The sequence below is a fragment of the Sinocyclocheilus grahami genome, unplaced genomic scaffold, assembly GCF_001515645.1.
Source record: "Sinocyclocheilus grahami isolate Dianchi unplaced genomic scaffold, SAMN03320097.WGS_v1.1 scaffold17.1, whole genome shotgun sequence".
Lineage (NCBI taxonomy): Eukaryota > Metazoa > Chordata > Actinopteri > Cypriniformes > Cyprinidae > Sinocyclocheilus > Sinocyclocheilus grahami.
This window is the reverse complement of record NW_015505196.1, coordinates 5795021-5813812: the sequence shown is the minus strand read 5'-3', so window position 1 is coordinate 5813812 and position 18792 is coordinate 5795021. Positions and strand designations below refer to the sequence as shown.

The 18792-nt window shown below is 39.4% G+C and overlaps 1 protein-coding gene across 1 annotated transcript; it reads left to right on the top strand.

The window, feature by feature from the left end:
• The first annotated feature begins 723 nt into the window (after positions 1-723).
• LOC107551743 (zinc finger and SCAN domain-containing protein 32-like) lies at positions 724-2683 on the top strand. The gene is made up of 2 exons (XM_016233469.1): positions 724-972; positions 1157-2683. The coding sequence occupies exons 1-2, from the start codon at positions 816-818 to the stop codon at positions 2419-2421; spliced, it is 1422 nt and encodes a 473-aa protein (XP_016088955.1). The 5' UTR covers positions 724-815; the 3' UTR covers positions 2422-2683.
• Positions 2684-18792: the final 16109 nt, after the last annotated feature.

Genomic DNA, 18792 nt, shown 5'->3' with positions numbered 1-18792 from the left:
ACATGTTGTAGCGTACTGCAATGCCTTTGTACCGCATAACATATTTGCATGTCCAAACAAACGCACACAGTCCGTTAATTGTTACGCAAATATTTCTTATGTCGCAATGAACAACAGCATGTCGTCAAACGTGTGATGTTTGTTAAATATCTAGTAGTACATTAGTTCAGTTTTACAAGACGTTCATGAAACGAAATTAAAGCAAATGGCATGCAATTCGAGGTCGAATTTTTAGAGGTTGATTTGACGGCGACTGAATTATTATTTTTTTTTTACACTTTCCGTTCATTTTCGTTAGGAGCGCGTTCAGATGTCTACGAAAATGCAGCCTAATGCATAGTGCTTTAGTTTTAATTAGGCTAGCTAAGAAACATTCATAGCTTAAGCCTTGCTCTCCGTCGTTCCCGTACACTTAACGACAGTCTTGTTGAAGCGTCAGAACCGTAACTCTCCTTTTTTGGGGAAGCCCGTCATATCCTCTGTCCATATATGGTCACGAAGATGACACGCAGCGGGGAATCCTCTCACTGGAGACAATGAATGGGGAGGAGGGCTGATCGGTGAGACGGAGTGTATAAAAGCCGAGCGAAGGGAAGCCGTTGGTGTGAGAATCAACAGATCTACACATCTACAGATAGCTGGAGAGCTATATTACCTTGACGCAGATCTCAAAAAGGGGGAATTCCAAAGTATTTACATTTCTTTTTTGGTCGAACGCCTTCACGGATCGGTTTTTGCTCTTTCTTGTGTTTGCAATACCCCCTTATCAATAACCTGCTCGGACTGACAGCCATTGGAAAGCCATTCACGGAAAGATGCTTAACAACATGGATTTGAACTCTCAAGATTCTTTTTACTCCCAGTTTGAAAACTGTAACAGTTCTGCGATAGGGATGGAAACTCACGGCTCCAAAGACAGCCAGGATGTTTTCATGGATTCTGGAAGGACAGCACCTGCCCAGTTTGCACACGGTGAGTTTCTGACAGATCTATAAAAATCTTAGCGCTTTTTGTTATAGACCAGATTTCAGTACTGCTGCATGAAAATTTATATAGTGCAAGTTCATTTAAACCACTCACGAATCTATGTAGTTATATAACTGATTGCACATTTCACTTAAGGCACTGACGCATGCCTGTTTTTTCTCCATCCCAGGGGCGCCTATTACCCCCAAAACTGAGCCCACGAGTACAGATCAGTATAACTCTTGTCAGGGTCCGAAAGAAAGCTACGCAACCTCCCTTGCTTACTCGGGCAGCTTCTATGTGGAAACATCTCAAGGAACACCTTGCAGCACGGAAACACTGCTCAATATGATCACCGAAATCGTTGGCATCTCAACTACCCCTGTATCGGATGCGCATCAGTGCGCAGACGGAACGATGAACGCAAGCCGTAGCAGCTTCGGCGACGAGGGGGTCCAGACGCAGGCCTCCACCTGCACCACCCCTCCGCTGTATTCCCCGGGACAGCCAGGCCACAGCTACCAGGACTCCCAGACCGCCACGCAGGCCCAAGACTCTGCTGCAGCGCATTTAAACTTTGCCGCCTCAGCGCAAGACGCGGAGCCGCTGTCCGAGAGCGCGACGTTCCCGGTGGTAATCAAAAATGAATTTGAGAGCAGTTGCTACGAGTGGGGGACCTTCAATAAGTCGTACTTGGATGCAGGCTTCCAGTCAGAGCCGTTCTCCATGTCGAATAGTTTTCAAGCTGATCAACAACAGGTGGACGTGAAAGAACTTTTGGACTCTTATTCTCCCATTTGCACAAACCCAGAGACTGAATTCAAAGTGGAGAGTACCCTTAAACAGGAGCAGTGCTTTGGAGATACTTGCACACAGGGCTTCAGCGCTCCCATGTTTAACTACTCCACTCCAGTTATGGATATCCCACCCACCAGTCTTTTAAAACCGACCATTTTTCCAAATATTGAACTCCAGTCGAATTGCGACACGACCTACTCGACTTCCACAATAGACTCGGTACTGTATTCATCATTATTGCCGGAGTCTTTCAGTCAAACTTACACACGGGCTCAAAAGCCTAATCGTGTAAGAAAGAGCCCTGCTTCCTCTACCGGACCGGCCAAGGAGAAACCCTTCACGTGTCCGATGGAGACCTGCGACCGGCGCTTCTCGCGGTCGGATGAGCTCAACAGGCACATCCGCATCCACACGGGACACAAACCTTTCCAGTGCCGCATCTGTTTGCGGAGCTTCAGCAGAAGCGACCATCTGACCACGCACACCCGCACTCACACCGGCGAGAAACCCTTTTCTTGCGACGTGTGCGGCAAACGCTTTGCCAGGAGCGACGAAAGGAAACGGCACGGTCGGGTGCATCTCAAACAGAAAGAAAAGATGGAGTTGAAGCCACAAGTAGTCAACGCGTGGCCGTTCACTTTACCCGAGGCCATTTAAGCGACAATTGTGGAAGGCGTAATGAGCGCTCGTTGTGCGTGATGTCTAATCTTACCGTCTTGGAAGATTCAAGCTTACTAAAACAGTTGCTTAGGCTACAGATTACAACTCCAAAACTCAAATGAACGCCGTGGCAACCGATTCAAGCGACCCGCATGAGCGTAAAGGTCCACTGAGGTGACGGATCCCTTTTTCGCGAAATAGGGAATAGATAGAAATTTAAAACTGGACCTCCCACATTGAACCTTGCGTGCAGCTTGGAGTGTGTGCAGCAAGCGCATAAACTTAAATCTTTTTTTTTAAATTTTTTTTTTTATAATTTGTCCTCGACCATTATATTTCTTAAATCGAGGCGCGTGTTTTGCAGAACACATGAACTGCAGTTCAGCACTTTCACTATGGAACAGCTCCAACCTCGACCTTGCATTGTAATGCGGCAGTAAAACGCACAGCTGGAATGTATTGCACTTATCTCCACTTTCGAACTTAAAAATGGTTTTAATTCGTGCTTTTGGTCTTTTCTATTCTAACGCTGTCACCTGTTTAAGAATTCTTTAAAAATGCATGTAAATGTTTACGTGATATTAATAATCACTGATAGATGCTTCATAGCACAAGTCAGATTTACCTCGTTTTACAACATGGTGGCATTATTGGTTCATTTGTGCCAAGGTTTTTACAACGTATTTTCCCCTTTATATCTGTTTCATTTTGTTGCTATGCTCTATCGATTAGTAATTGTGTTGTACAATTAAACAATCCAGTTCTACTGTTGTCAAATTCACACAGCGAATGGGAAGAAATAAATAAATTTATATTCCAATGATCATTTGTATTTTTCTAACAAGTGCTACTTTTTACATTTTATTTTGAACTGAAAGACTATTTATATCTTTATTTTCAATGTGTCCCTTGTAAGACGTCTTGAATTTCTTCAATCCATAATTTGAATGTATTAAGCCGTTTTTAATACCATTGTCTGCCCTAAGTATTTGCTATTCGATAACAGGTACTCTCGTTTTTTACCAGACCACAATTGTGTGTTATTGTGCGACCATGTGACCCTAATTCATGAAATATGAACTAACCAGTTCACATGGCTCCTACATTTTGTGATGTGTTGAGAAAAAAGTAGAATCGCACAGGGTTCGACACTGCTGTTGAGTGATTAGAAAGCATACGTTGCTGCAGTTCTCAATAGTTCTTTCACTTGATACTAGAACAGTTTCAACATGCCTTTCAGTCTAAAAGCTTTTGTATTGTACTAGCTGAATTATTCAATAGAGGTAATGGGGAAAATGTAGAAAATGTGAACTTGCCTTAAGTTATAATAATTATACTGCAGAAATGATTTTGTACATATCAAGACCGTTTATACGCAATACTTTGGATGAACATTGATGTTTGTTATTTTTATGACAAATATTTATGAATAAAACAATTTCTTGAGGTGTTTAAAGAGAAAGCTTTTCACTGAGAATCATCATTCAAATGGTACGGCAAGCAACATTTGCTATAAATGTTATTTTGTGTAATACTCCTCCCATCTGTCCTGCCCTTCTCATGCAGACATCTACACTGGCTCTGAGATCTTGCAATCTGTCGCCAAGTGCTAAGCAGCAGCGATAGGGACTCCTCAGCATGTAGTCTGCCCTGTATGCATGACGCGTCCCCCTGGCAGTACATCACTGGCTCCCACTCCAATGCGTAAGAGTCTGTGCTGTCTTCATGACACTCTGGCTACTGTCAGTGATCAGCGTGTGATGGACCATAAAACGTTACATTACGCCGTAATGTATTTGATCAAACTGTGGCATAGATCTCTCCTGATGCCATCACTGTCCTCTTCAGAAAAGGGTGTGTCATGGATAAGTGTTTAAGTGCTGCTTTTGTACTGTAGTGGCTTTCTATGAATGATATTCACATTTTCAAAAGGGAGGAGAAGAGATGGAAGCCTACACTTAAAAATATAGGTTCTTTATTGGCATCGATGGTTCCATGAAGAACTTTTAAAATTCAGGGACCTTTTTTATTCCACAAAAGGTCCTTTAGACTAAACTCTTAAAAGTAAATCTGGGTTTTTTCACAGCAATGCCAAAAAAGAACCACTTCTGGTTCCCAATGAACCTTTGAATGAAGAGTTCTTTAAAAAAAAAGCTTTTTTTTCAGTGTGAAGAACATTTTAAGAATCTAAAGAACCTTTTTCACTTCAAAGAAGCTTTTGTGGAATGGAAAGGTTCCATGATGTTAAAGGTTTTTCATGGAACCACAGATACCAAAGAAAAAAAAAGTATTAAAATATTCTTCACACTAAGAAAAAACGGCTCTTTCCAGAACTGGCACAAAAAAATGGTTCTCCAATGGCATAACTGCAATTATCTATTTTTGAAATCTTTAAAAAAAATAAAAGTTCCTCATTGGCATTGATGCTTTCATGAAAAACCTTAAATGTTCTTCAAATTGAGAAAAAAAAGGTCCTTTTAAGAACTGTTCAACTGAAAATGGTTATTTTGTGGTATTGCTGTGTAAACCCCCTCATTTTTTATATTTAAACCAGAAATCAAGCATACACTCTAAAAAATGCTGGGTTGTTTCAACCCAACTTTGGGTCAAATATGGACTAACCCAACTTTTGGGTTAAAAATTTAAAGTAAAAATTTTACCCAACGGTTGGGTTAGTCCATATTTGACCCAAAGTTGGGTTGAAACAACCCAGCATTTTTTAGAGTGTAAACCATATCATTACTGCAACTCATTATTGCACATTAGTGCATAGACACAGGCTTGAGCCTTTAACCTGACAATACATAGCCTACCTACATTGGAGAAAGTTAGTGGCAGAATTAGTTATTATTTCTTAAAGTGATGTGATACAGTGATGTATTTTTTCTTTCAATCAGTGAACAGTCAACTTTAGTAAAAGTAGTTTGTGGTTTATTTTTTGGCGTGTTAAGTGATCTCTTGTTGTTAAATTCGGTTCAGGAAAAACCATTTAAAAGGCAATTCTAGCTTTTATATAGACAGATTCATTGTCTGTTTCAAGTCGCCAGTTCACAGTCAGTGAAATTTCTCCATGTCCGTCAAATTAAGTGTTTATGACGAGTAAAGGCCCGACTTTTAAAAGCCGGAGGTCTCGTTAAGTGTTACTAGCTATATGGGTCTCAAGTACACCTTATTAATCATAGTTGCACTTCAGACTAAGCTAAAAGACGATGCAGCCGCTAGATTGATCCATCCCAGTGCAATCATTGCGTGATTTTATATCCACCTTGACGATGTGTAGCCGGCCTAGCGTGGTCCTCGGGTGGGCTTCGTAATCAGGGTGCATAATCATAAGCTACTGATGGCAATCAGCCTTAGCGGATTAATTCGTCGGATGGCTTCCCGGCCCGACGGTCCTGTCTCTGATCCTGAAGAAGGGTGTGGGTGTTTTGGAGAGTGCAAATGATTAAGATGGAGAAGTGGCGAGGTAAAAGAGCTCGTTATGCAAACATTTAAGTGTTTGATTCTCACCATTGTTCCGAAAGCGAATTTCTTCATTAGTATTACTGGTCAGGGTAGACACTAGTGGATGGATTCGAGAACTTGCCGAGGTGTTTTTATTCCGCACTAAATGGCAAGTTAATCCAAGGGGTCAAGGAGTCTTGTCCAGGCTACCGCTGTTATCCACGGTGAAACATCACTATGGCAACAAGGGTTAAGCATCACGGTGCGCCAAAACGGAATGGAGAGGTGAACGTTTTGAGTGAGATGAATTGCCTGAAAGCAATTCAATCACATGGTGGAACAGTTCGGAGCTGTCCTTGATGGTGCGGTGGAGGCAAAGAGCCTTTAGGCCCCAGAACAGTTCATTTCAAACTATTAGGAGTAAATGCAATTCAGTCGGTGTAATAATGAAGCCAGAGAATGGTGATTACAAACAAATAGGCCGTATGCATGTCTTTTTGTGGGTTAGACTATCTGCTGGAAATTAAATATTATTTTGTGTTCATTTTTTGATAGGGTGTAGCGCACCAGTGAACGAAATTTTATGTTAAATGTTGATGTCCTGTAAGGATTTTTCTTTGATTTTAAATTTATAATATTATCAAGAAACCATCTTTTATATAACTGGAATGTGTGTAAAAGTACAAAAAAAAGAACAAAAAATCCTAATGCACATGTGCAGTGCAGTAGGCTACATGTCGCCAGGTGGAATGAGCTAGTTGACAGAAAAGACTGGATATTTAAGAAAAATACAAAGAAATACATAATAAAAAGTTGTTCTGATTTTTCTTTTTAGATATGTCATTGAGGTAACACTAATTGCCTTTGGTTACTACTCACTGTGGCTTTATATGAGTTTGTAACTTTCTTCTGAGCGTGACTACAGATGCTCTGCATGTGGGCAAAAGTTTTGCTCGTAAAGCTAATATTGCAGTCGGATTGCTAAGATTAGAGTAAATGTAAACAGTACTTTTGAAATCTGCAATCAGATTTAATTCATTCTTTTTGACAAAAATTAGTGCATGTACTAAAGTTAAGGTAGGACTTGCTTTTTGTAGAGGGCAGTGATGTAATACTCGAGTCTGTCTCAAATCCAAATCTATGCATTTAGACTCGGGCCAGGACTCTTGTCCTGACTTGAGTATTACAACACTGTTATAACTGTCCAATACAGTACTTATTAAATTGAATAATGCAACATATAGGATTTAAAGCCTTAAGCCTTAATTTTGGACCTACCTGATGGGCAATGCATCTGATGTGGGGTTAAATGTCAGGATACAGTGTTAAGAATAGACAGGTAATAAGTGTGAATGCTACTGTTACCATATTCAATCAAAATATAGCTCAAAATAGATGTTCAGATTAAACATAAACATGTGAGTGTGCAACTACTGCAGCCGACTTTTTAGTCGAAATCCAAACTTGATAAGCTGCATCAATTTACTGACATTTAAACAACAGCTCCAGTTTATATATATATATATATATATATATATATATATATATATATATATATATATTAGTATATATAAATATACAAATATACATTATTGAAATTTTTATATACTTTGCTTCACTTTATAAACATTTTTGGTATTGTTTTTTTTATCTCAAACACCATGTGAAGGATGTGCAGGGTGTAAAGTGTTCTAACATCAATTAAAAATTATATATATATATATATATATTAGTATATATAAATATACAGTAAAAGTTGTATATACTCTATTAAAGCCCAATATAAAGATATTCGTCCCGGTTACTCAACACATTAAGCTAAAATGCAAAAATACCCATGCATCCATAGCACACATTCATAGTTAAAAGTAAAAAAAAGGCTTGAGTAGAGGCCGTTACCCTATCCTCAGCGGGACAGTGATTGTGGTGTGGCTGACATTTGTGCCGCGGTAATGAGGCTTGGCCAGCAACGGCTATGTCACATTGGGCCACCCATGTCAGCGTGTGTCAGAAAGAGAGGAAGAGGTAAAGAAAGAGAAAGAGAGGATGAAATTGGCTTAGATCAAAAGAAAGAAACCGCATGACATGTATTCGGATATGGAGAGAAATGGAGATTGTTAAGCGTGAGAGAGAAAACAATGTGGTCAGTCACAGTCACACCGCTGCCAATGGTTTCACATGCCGTGTCAGACAATTGAGTGCCACAGTGAGGCAACAGTTACCTCAAATGAAGTTTACCACATCTGAACACACTGGAATCCGAAATCAGAAACAGGCTCCAGTGCTGTGCCACTATAATCATTGCCAAAAAATTATTTTATAACCTATTATTTTGGCCTCTGCATTTTGGGTTAATATATTTTTTGCTTAATATTGTTTGTAGATTACATTTCTATATGGCAATAGATTCCTGCATGTTTATCCATTTTTTATACCACCCCCCAACCCCCACCACCCCCACACTATCAGAATGTAATAATTGAAATCCTGTTCCAAAAGGGCATTAGCAAATGAGTGGGTTGGCTGTGCTTAACTCACACTGTCAGGGCTCAGCAGGAGTAGTCTATACATACACTTGCTGTACTATTCCTCAACGCTGCCTGTGAATCATGGTGCCATTATATGTGCGTGAGCTGTATGCACATATATCATTTGTGTCTGAACAGACATGTTGCTTTTTATGCTTACATTTTCACACTGGTGTATGCTTGAGAATTGACAAGTTTGTTGTAGAAACACTGCAAAGTGACTTGCACATAAAATACCACGCAAACATAAAAGTATGTATGACAGTGGCCCCCTGTGCACTCTTAAATAGTTCTTTAAGGATTGTGTTATGGTTAGATAGAACTTTTACCACTCTAAGAATAGGTTTTTAAGAAGCTGTGTATGTTAAACATCGATGTGTTTGACTTCCATCTAAAACTTCCAAAGAATTAAAAACATGATATAAGTGATACAAGTATATAACTATTAAATGCATTATCACTTTAATGTTAACATTATCTGTGCATATATTGCAAATGAAAACAGTTTCAGTACAATTCATGTCCTCGAAACATATATATGGCTTGAATTAAATGTATGAAAAACATCCCTGGGTTGAAATATATGCATATAATACATGTAGATACATAACAACAACAAATCACTGGCGCTGAGTTAAGTTCTCTGCTGCTTCAAACGCTCCACCATCATTCCGGCCCCCCCAAAAAAACTAAATCACTGGACTTAATGACTACAGACCTGTTGTTCTCATGTCTGTGGTCATGAAGTCATTTGAGCGACTGGTCCTGGCCTACCTGAAGCCTCTCTGGAGCCTACAGAGCAAACAGGTCTGTGGATGACACAGTCAACATGGGACTGCATTACATCCTGCAACACCTTGACAAAACTGGGAATTACACCAGGATCTTATTTGTGGACTTCAGTTTGGCCTTTAATACCATCATGCCTGACCTTCTCTCAGACAAACTGACCCAGCTCTCCATGCCCACCTCTGTCTGTCAGTAGATCACCAGCTTCCTGACAGACAGGCAGCAGCTAGTGAGGCTGGGCAAACTCACATCCAGGACTATCACAATCAGCACTGGAGCTCCTCAGGGATGTGTTCTCTCCCCACTGCTCTTCTCACTGTATACAAATGACTGCACTTCAAAGGACCCCTCTGTCAAGCTCCTGAAGTTTGCGGACGACACTACAGTCATCGGCCTCATCCAGGATGGAGACGAGTCTGCTTACAGACAGGAGGTTGAGTAGCTGGCTGTCTGGTGCAGTCACAACAACCTGGAGCTCAACACACTCAAAACTGTGGAGATGATAGTGGACTTCAGGAGGAACCCCCCTGCACTCTCCCCACTCACCATCATGAACAGCGCTGTGACTGCAGTGGAGTCATTCAGGTTCCTGGGCAACACCATCTCTCCGGACCTAAGGTGGGACAATTACATTGACTCTATTGTGAAAATGGCCCAGCAGAGACTGTATTTCTACATTCTACGGAAGTTCAACCTGCCACAGGAGCTGCTGAAACAGTTCTACACGGCCATCATTGAGTCTGTCCTGTGTTCATCTATAACTGTTTGGTTTGGTTCAGCTACCAAAACAGACATCAGAAGACTACAACGGAAAGTCAGGACTGCTGAGAGGATTATTGGTGCCCCTCTACCCAACCTCCAAGAACTTTACATCTCCAGAGTGAGGAAAAGGGCTAAGAAAATCACTCTGGACCCTTCACACCCAGCCTACTCTCTCTTTGAACTGTTGCCCTCTGGCTGGCGCTACAGAGCGCTGTGCACCAAAAAAGCCAGATACAAGAACAGTTTTTTCCCCCAGGCCATATCGCACCTGAACAACACATAACACACCTCAATACTGCACATCTGTAAATAACTCATTAAGCCTTCATCTGTAAATAGCATATATGCACATTCACAGTTCTGTCTATGGACATTTTTACTTTTTCTGTATATTTGTATTACTATTGTAATTTATAACGTATTGTCTATTTTCTCTTTTTATGTATGTCTGCACTTTGTTTGTATTTTCTGTACTGGAAGCTCCTAACACCAAGACAAATTCCTTGTGTGTGTAAACACACTTGGCAATAAAGCTCTTTCTGATTCTGATTCTGAACCATATAGCAACATGAGAACTGGTAGATGTATACATCAAAGAGAATCAAAAGAGAGAAAATAGATTCCATTATTTGACATCAACATCATGAAGTGCATTAAACTTTACATTACACTGGGGTTTCCCAAGCTGGACTTAATGTAAGAACTGCATCAGGTTTAACCATAAAAATGTAAATAAATTGTTTGTTTTTTTAAAAACACAATTTGTTTACCTGCATAGCAGTGTGACTATTAACTGACACCAGAGAACTATGAGCATGCAAATGTCTTGTTAAATTATTGAAATAATTTCCTCAGGGATATACTGACAGGGGTTGGGCTGACAAAAATATTTGGGAATCCCTGCATTAGATGAACTAGCATTAATAAATATGACTACAAAAAAAACATACACGCCCAAAGTCTTCTAGGGTTTAAATATTTTTTGTCCAGACTTCCAGAACCAACAATTACTGAAGGTCACTGGCTATGATGACGACATAGTGTTTCACAGCTATACATTACCAGTGTTTAGTAACTTGCAGAAATATTAGTCTAATTCTAATTCTAATACATAGTTATAATTGCTTGAGAGGTGATGCATTTCCCCCCAAATTCAGATGCATGGATCACAAAATTATTTACCTGACATTTACATGGCCATCCTATATTGTGAATATAGTCTAAGCCAAATGGAAAAACACACAGTAGAATTTTGGAAAAGAAAACTTTAAAAGAGAAAAAGGGTCACACTTTATATTAGGTGCTCTTAACTACTATTAACTATGAACTACTAACTACTGTTTTTACATTGTACTTATAATTAAAAATATATAATAATTACATCCGTAATTTCTCCAATTACATTTATATTTACACACCGTACACCGTCATGCCCATTCAAAGTGAATCTCTCATCAGAAACAACAAAGTGCAAACGTGTGTACGAATCTGTAAGATATTAATTTCATAGTGTAAACAGCTTCAGTGATTTTAATGGGAGTTTTTGAGAGTGCTTGAACTAGACTGTCAGTGAAAATTTTCTTTAATAATTAGGGCTGTCCTAATAAACCATTTAAATCATTATAATGAGCCTTTAATTGCCTACATAGCCTAATAAGTGCTCAAGTACACGCATAAAGCTTCCCACAGCGCACTGGCAGAAGTAATGATTATGAATGTGTCTGTGAAAAACAGTAAGGAGACTGCATTAACATTTTAATAATTTGATAAACTAGTGTTTTCTGTGTTTTCAGCTTCAGAGATTAAGTCGGTGACACTGACGCCATCTTCTCCGCAGTGATGCGCCAGTATTCATGTTTCATACGGATATAATCTGAGAATCTGTTTTCCATTTGAATTGTTTAATTTGAAAGTAGACATTTCACTCTCTATAGATATATTTTTCATGTCTACACAGAGTTTCGCGCTTACGTTCACAGACCGAGTCGGCAGAAACGCATCCTGTTTGCTTTCATTATTTTACAAAAGCGCGGTATTGTGCTCACACAAATAAACATAGAGTCTTTACGGATTCGAAAGATGTAATACATTTATCTGTATGACCAAAAATTACGGAGTACTTTAAGAGCAAATGAGCGCACCGGCGCCTCCATCTGTCCTGCAGTGATTGCAACTACAGACACTTGAACAGCGCACATTTCTCTAGGTTAACGTTAGATTGAGCGGCCATGTAAAGTTGCTAATACTTACATATTTCAGAAGCCATATTTGAGGTCGATGAATGATAGGCGAGCGTTTCGATGTCCTGCCCGATGTATTGTATTACCATAGACTAGCCGTTAACGATCTGTAGTCACGGACTGCGTGACTTCGCCTGTGGATTTTTTTTTTCTGCGACTAATAACATTTTGGTCGACCAAGCTTCTTCTGGTCGACTAACGATTAATCGACTATTAGGGGGCAGCCCTATTAATAATGTAAATGTTCTTTGCTCTCTTTCTGTACAATGGAAGTATTATGATTAGAAGTCTAACTTGCAATGTTTGTATTCACATTAACTTTCAATGTTACATTCACATTAAATATAAACTCAGTCGTATTAAAAATATGTTATGGCATGACACCCATATCTGTTAGTAAACAGGTTTTTATGTATAGCATATATATTACACTATTAGGTTACTTTGACCATAGCCCAATATAGATCAACAAAATCTATAAAGGTGAGAATCAAGATATTTCATGATAATTAAGTTAATGCGTTTGGGAATGTTTCGAATAAAAAGGGAAAAAAGTACAAGATAAGTGCTGTTGTGGCTGCTGTGTGTCACATGGCGACCCTCCCCCCCACTCCAACTCGTGCCCCCTCAAAAATAATGAGTGCATGACGCCCCTGACCTTAACCCACCCTTAAACTTACCTATATTAACAAACTAGTCCCTAACCTTATCTGTATCCCACCTCAATAGCAGCAAAAGTGTTTTGCAAAACAGTTACATTAATATTTTGAGGCAAGTACATAGTTATTAAGGCCACCTAATATAAAGTGGGACCAAAAAAAGAATTAGGGAGAATCAATAAATTATTAATATTTTACTACCATTGTGTGAAAAATATGTAATCATGTAATCCATAAAAAGTAACTGTGATCTGATTATTTGTAATATAATCCGATTATGCGTACTCATTTTTGGAATCTTATTAAGTAATCCAAATGACTTGTGTGTGCGTGTTGGTAACATTACACTATTAATATGTTCCAAAAAATGAATTTAAATCATAAATCTTCTACTTCAATTTTTAATTTTTTCAGAAGTTACCCAACTGTGTCTCATCTGTGTTACACATTATATGGGAAATGTAGGAACATTACAACCTCATTAACCGTCCCTGCTGCACACTGATGACCAGAAATATTAAATTTGTTGTTTAATCTGGTTCATTTTGGACTTGTTTTCAAGCTGTGTTATTTGTTATTGGTCTTTGGAGAGTATAGGCAGGGTATTGTGAAACAAACTAAGATCTCCTTCTTCTGTTTGAGCATATGAGCTAGTCACTCCCCACCTCCTCTCCCCCACATTGTGTTACACTCCCTCCCACTGTGGCTTTTTACTGAAAATGGATTGTCACTGAGAGCGAGGGGGGGGGGGGCATGAAATGTGGGAGGTGGTCTGTCTTTTTGGGGACCTCGCTGTGAAAACACAGTAGCTCTTTAAGAACGCTACTTGACCAGTAGGTAGGCAAGACCATGATGGAGGATGAAACTGACCTCCTCTAGTATCCGGCAGTGCTTGAGCACTTAGAAAAACCTGTCATTATGTCCTTAATTAGCAGGCCATTATAAATTGTATAATTATTCGACTTCATCTAAAGCATGTTGATTACTGAATTGACATAGGTTGGATGTTTGGTGGATGTGCAAATTAAATACTTTACCTTTAAAAGCAGAGCAGGAAACAATAGTTGCTCTCTCTTTTTAGAAAACCTAGTTTTCTTATCCTCACAAGGCTGCATAAGGTGAGATGGTTGTGAACCACTGGGAACACACATGAAGTCTGTTCTCTACAGTAATTATCAGCATTTACTACTGAGAGGAAGTGTTTCCGATAGAGATTTAGCTTCTCTATTCTCTGTATGAAATTACATTAGTATATATATATATATATATAGCCAGCTAAGACATTGTCACTCCCGGGACACAACACAATCTTCACCTAGGAAAATGTGATATTTGCTCACAGTAAGGACACTCTAGGTATTTTTCACAAGTTTGATTTTAATCTAATTCATTTTGCTGACAAATCAAAGAGTTTTGGACAGTATTTCTGTTCTCAAGATATTCCACGTGAAGGGGTGCCATACATCAACCAGCAGGAGCACCTTTGATCTCCTGATGTTCACCGCTTGTTAGATACCGTTTACATTCTCTTAGAGTCGGCTGGCCATTCAGATCTATTAGAAGTCAATGGGAGACCGATCTCAATCCTGTTTCTCTCGTCCTTTTCTCAGTGAGCGCCGACAGCCGACTGGATTGATGGCTCAATGCATTCATGAAGTGTCAGCCTACTGCCATTGGTGATCAGTTGAGGGAAGCCCATTCCTTCACTGGGCTGCTCTACCCTTTTTGCTTCTTTGTGCCTAACAGGCTGGTGGCAGGATGTGCAGGTTAAGTATTAACCAAATACAGTGTATCAGGATGCCAGTGCTAAAAGTTATGGGCATCCTGTTGGCTCGGTCTAACAATTGACTACGTCAAAGGTCTCCATTGGCATGACGTTTGTCATCCATCTTTATTTCTACACTGATAGATATCTACATTTAAGTTGCTAGCCGCCTGTGATGGATCTGGATACTCTTATATAATGACGTTTAACCTACGCTGTACAAGCTTTGATAGATATACTGTTAACAACTGAACACTGTAAGATATATCCTGTTAAATTTATAGCAGTGGTTGCCAGAAATTCAGCAGAAAAAAGACAATTACAATGTGCGTGTGTGTGAATAAGTTTTTCATTGTAAATTACATGGTAATTTGTTGTTTTTACTTCTAAAAAACATAATTTTGGCAATACTTTACAGTAAAATGACATATAATGTGATTTACCATTTATATTTTTCCCACAGGATTTCAAATCAATTAACAGTTTTTTTTAATTATTGTATAACATACAGTGGTGGCCAAAATTATTAGAACACTAGTATTTTCACCAGCTACAAAAAAATGTTTTTTAGTCAGTTATTTCAATATTTTGCTGTAGTGTGTCAGTAGGAAATATCAGTTTACATGTCCAAACATTAATTTTGCCATTAATTGTAATAATCCAGTGAGATTTCCAGATCTGACAACAGCCAGTGCTCCACACAGAGAGCTGATCAGATCATCATCCAGTCTGTCTGGAATGACATGAAGAAACAGAACAAACTGAGACAGACTCAATCCAGAAGAACTGTGGCAACCTCTCCAAGATGCTTCAAGAACCCTACCTGCAAAGCTCCCTGAAAAACTATGCGCAAGTGCACCGACAGCAAAAGCTGCTTTAAACACAAAGGATGGTCACACCAAATGTTGATTTAATTTAGTTAATACAGGTGCATCTCAATAAATTAGAATGTTGTGGAAAAGTTCATTTATTTCAGTAATGTTCTGTTTCTTCATGTCATGTCATATATATATTATTTTGACCCCATTAGCATTCATTTTATGGACAAAAACTGTTTTTCTTCTAAGATCCTCTAACATTTCATTTATGTATCTGAAATTATTAAATTGATAAGTTCATAACTACATGTAGTTTATACAGATCTTTTGTCCAGGCCACCAGGGCTCAAAGTTTCTCCCGCAGCGGTCCAGCATAGGCCAGATGTACTTTTATGTGTTCAGAGCAGCACACCTCATTATGTACCACAGTGCCCTCACATCAAACACCCTCATTATATTTGTCAATGGGATGTGAGCCAGGCGATTCCCTAAGCTGAGCGGGGGCTATAAAGTCAAACAGGTTCAGACAATTGACTCTTTATGGATATTCAACAAGGGCCACGGGCAACCCGTCTTGTTTTATGCAGAGATTGTTGAATTAAGGGGTAAGAAGGGGAAATTCATGAACGTCGCCTTACAGCTCTCGGCAGATTGCATGAGCGTTAAAGCCGTGGATTAGAACAGTTTCACCTGTCAATCATCCCTGCCTTGGATTGTCAGTTCCCTCAGGATGCGCAAAATTTTAATCTTTACAAAACTGGATGTATTTTTTCTGAGGTGTAAAAAATTGCGAAAGTACTGGCTCAATGTACAGCCAGTGTACCACTGGCAACCACATCCACCCCAATGCTGAATTGATTCGCTCCCATCTGAAGCGACTCTATTTTTAGTTTACAAGTATCTTATACCATTTACATAAAAGCCCATATTGATCCTAATTCAAGCTATATGACTGCAATTGTTGCGAACCCTTGCTAGGGGTTAAACAGCATGGTGTGCTTGTTGCACACCATAGCTGTTAAATCTATTAACATGCAAATCAGTGTAACAACTCAACAGCCTGTTGTCATACCTACACTGAAAGCCCAAATAAGTTCCAGAAACACACACACACACACACACACACACACACAGGTAGATGGCTGTGTTGACTGTGGACTTCAGAAAACACAGTGGACCAACACCAGCAGATGACATGGCAGCCCAAATCATCACTGACTGTGGAAACTTCACACTGGACTTCAAGCAACATGGTTTCTGTGCCTCTCCACTCTTCCTCCAGACTCTGGGACCTTGATTTCCAAATGAAATGCAAAATTTACTTTCATCTGAAAAGAGGACTTTGGTTCACTGTGTTTTCTGAAGTCCACAGTCAACGCAGCCATCTACCAGGAAATTTTAGAGCACTTCATGGTTTCTTCTGCTGACAAGCTTTATGGAGATGCTGATTTAATTTTCCAGCAGGACTTGGCACCTGCCCACACTGCCAAAAGCACCAAAAGCTGGTTCAATGACCATGGTGTTACTGTGCTTGATTGGCCTGCAAACTCGCCTGACCTGAACCCCATAGAGAATCTAGACACCAGACCCAACAATGCAGATGATCTGAAGGCCGCTATCAAAGCAACCTGGGCTTCCATTACACCTGAGCAGTGCCACAGGCTGATTGTCTCCATGCCACGCCGCACTGATGCAGTAATTCATGCAAAAGGATGAATTGAATTTATTTAATACACGAGTTTCACAATTTGAGTTGAATTACTGAAATAAATTAACTTTTCCACGACATTCTAATTTATTGAGATGCACCTGTAGAAGTTAATTGATAAAGAACATCTATTTATGACATTGTTTTTGACAGCATCCTCATTTTACAGCATTTTTGTGCCTAAAACTTTAACAGTACTGCAGCTTTGCAGGTAGGTTTCTTGAAGCATCTTTGGAGACACTGCCACAGTTCTTCTGGATTTAGTCTCTCAGGTTGTTCTGTTTCTTCATGTCATGTCATATATATATTATTTTGACCCCATTAGCATTCATTTTATGGACAAAAACTGTTTTTCTTCTAAGATCCTCTAACATTTCATTTATGTATCTGAAATTATTAAATTGATAAGTTCATAACTACATGTAGTTTATACAGATCTTTTGTCCAGGCCACCAGGGCTCAAAGTTTCTCCCGCAGCGGTCCAGCATAGGCCAGATGTACTTTTATGTGTTCAGAGCAGCACACCTCATTATGTACCACAGTGCCCTCACATCAAACACCCTCATTATATTTGACAATGGGATGTGCGCCAGGCGATTCCCTTAGCTGAACGGGGGCTATAAAGTCTAGCAGGTTCAAACAATTTATTCTTTATGGATATGCAACAAGGGCCATGGGCCACCCTTCTTGTTTTATGCAGAGATTGTTGACTTAAGGGGTAAGAAGGGGAAATTCATGAACGTCGCCTTACAGCTCTCGGCAGATTGCATGAGCGTTAAAGCCGTGGATTAGAACAGTTTCACCTGTCAATCATCCCTGCCTTGGATTGTCAGTTCCCTCAGTATGCACAGTATTTTAATCATTACGAATCTGGATGAATTTTTCTGAGGTGTAAAAAATTGGGAAAGTACTGGCTCATTGTACAGTTAATACTACTGGCAACCATATCCACCCCAATGTTGAATTGATTCGCTGTCATCTGAAGCGACTCTATTTTTGGTTTACAAGTATCTTATACCATTTACATAAAAGCCCAAGCTATATGACTGCAATTGATGTGAACCATTGCTAGGGGTTAAACAAACACACCATAGCTGTTAAATCTATTAACATGCAAATCAGTGTAACAACTCAACAGCCTGTTGTCATACCTACACTGAAAGCCCAAATAAGTTCCAGAAACACACACACACACACACACACACACACACAAGAGCCACACTTGATAAGATATACTCTGTTACTATGGCAACATCTGTGGCTCAAGCTAAGAATGTAGAGGTCTGTACTATTGTCATTGCTGAACGTGATTTTCACACATTTATCTGCACAGTGTCATTAACAGAGAAAGATTACTAGATTTTTTTTTAAAGTTTAGTTTTAAAAATCGCCTCTCTGTGCAATCCTTTTTTGTGGCATTTAGTGCCTATTGTTTGCCTGTTATAATCACACCCTTCACTTAGGTCTTGTTTGCTCATTTGATCCTCTCAGTATGTTCGATGGCCACTTGAGTCATATTATTAGCCCATACTTGCTTTTTCATTGCTTGAACACAAAATTCCACAGAGAAAACAATCTTGTTTGCATTTTCAATGCAGCAAATTCAGAATCTGAACTGAATTCTGGTTGATTTTTATATTTCTTTGACTATATTT

Bases quoted from the DNA above. Each gene is read 5' to 3' on its own strand.
- LOC107551743 (XM_016233469.1), top strand. From the start codon at position 816: ATGCTTAACAACATGGATTTGAACTCTCAAGATTCTTTTTACTCCCAG. The intron at 973-1,156 runs GTGAGTTTCTGA...TCTCCATCCCAG, and splicing joins ACCTGCCCAGTTTGCACACG to GGGCGCCTATTACCCCCAAA.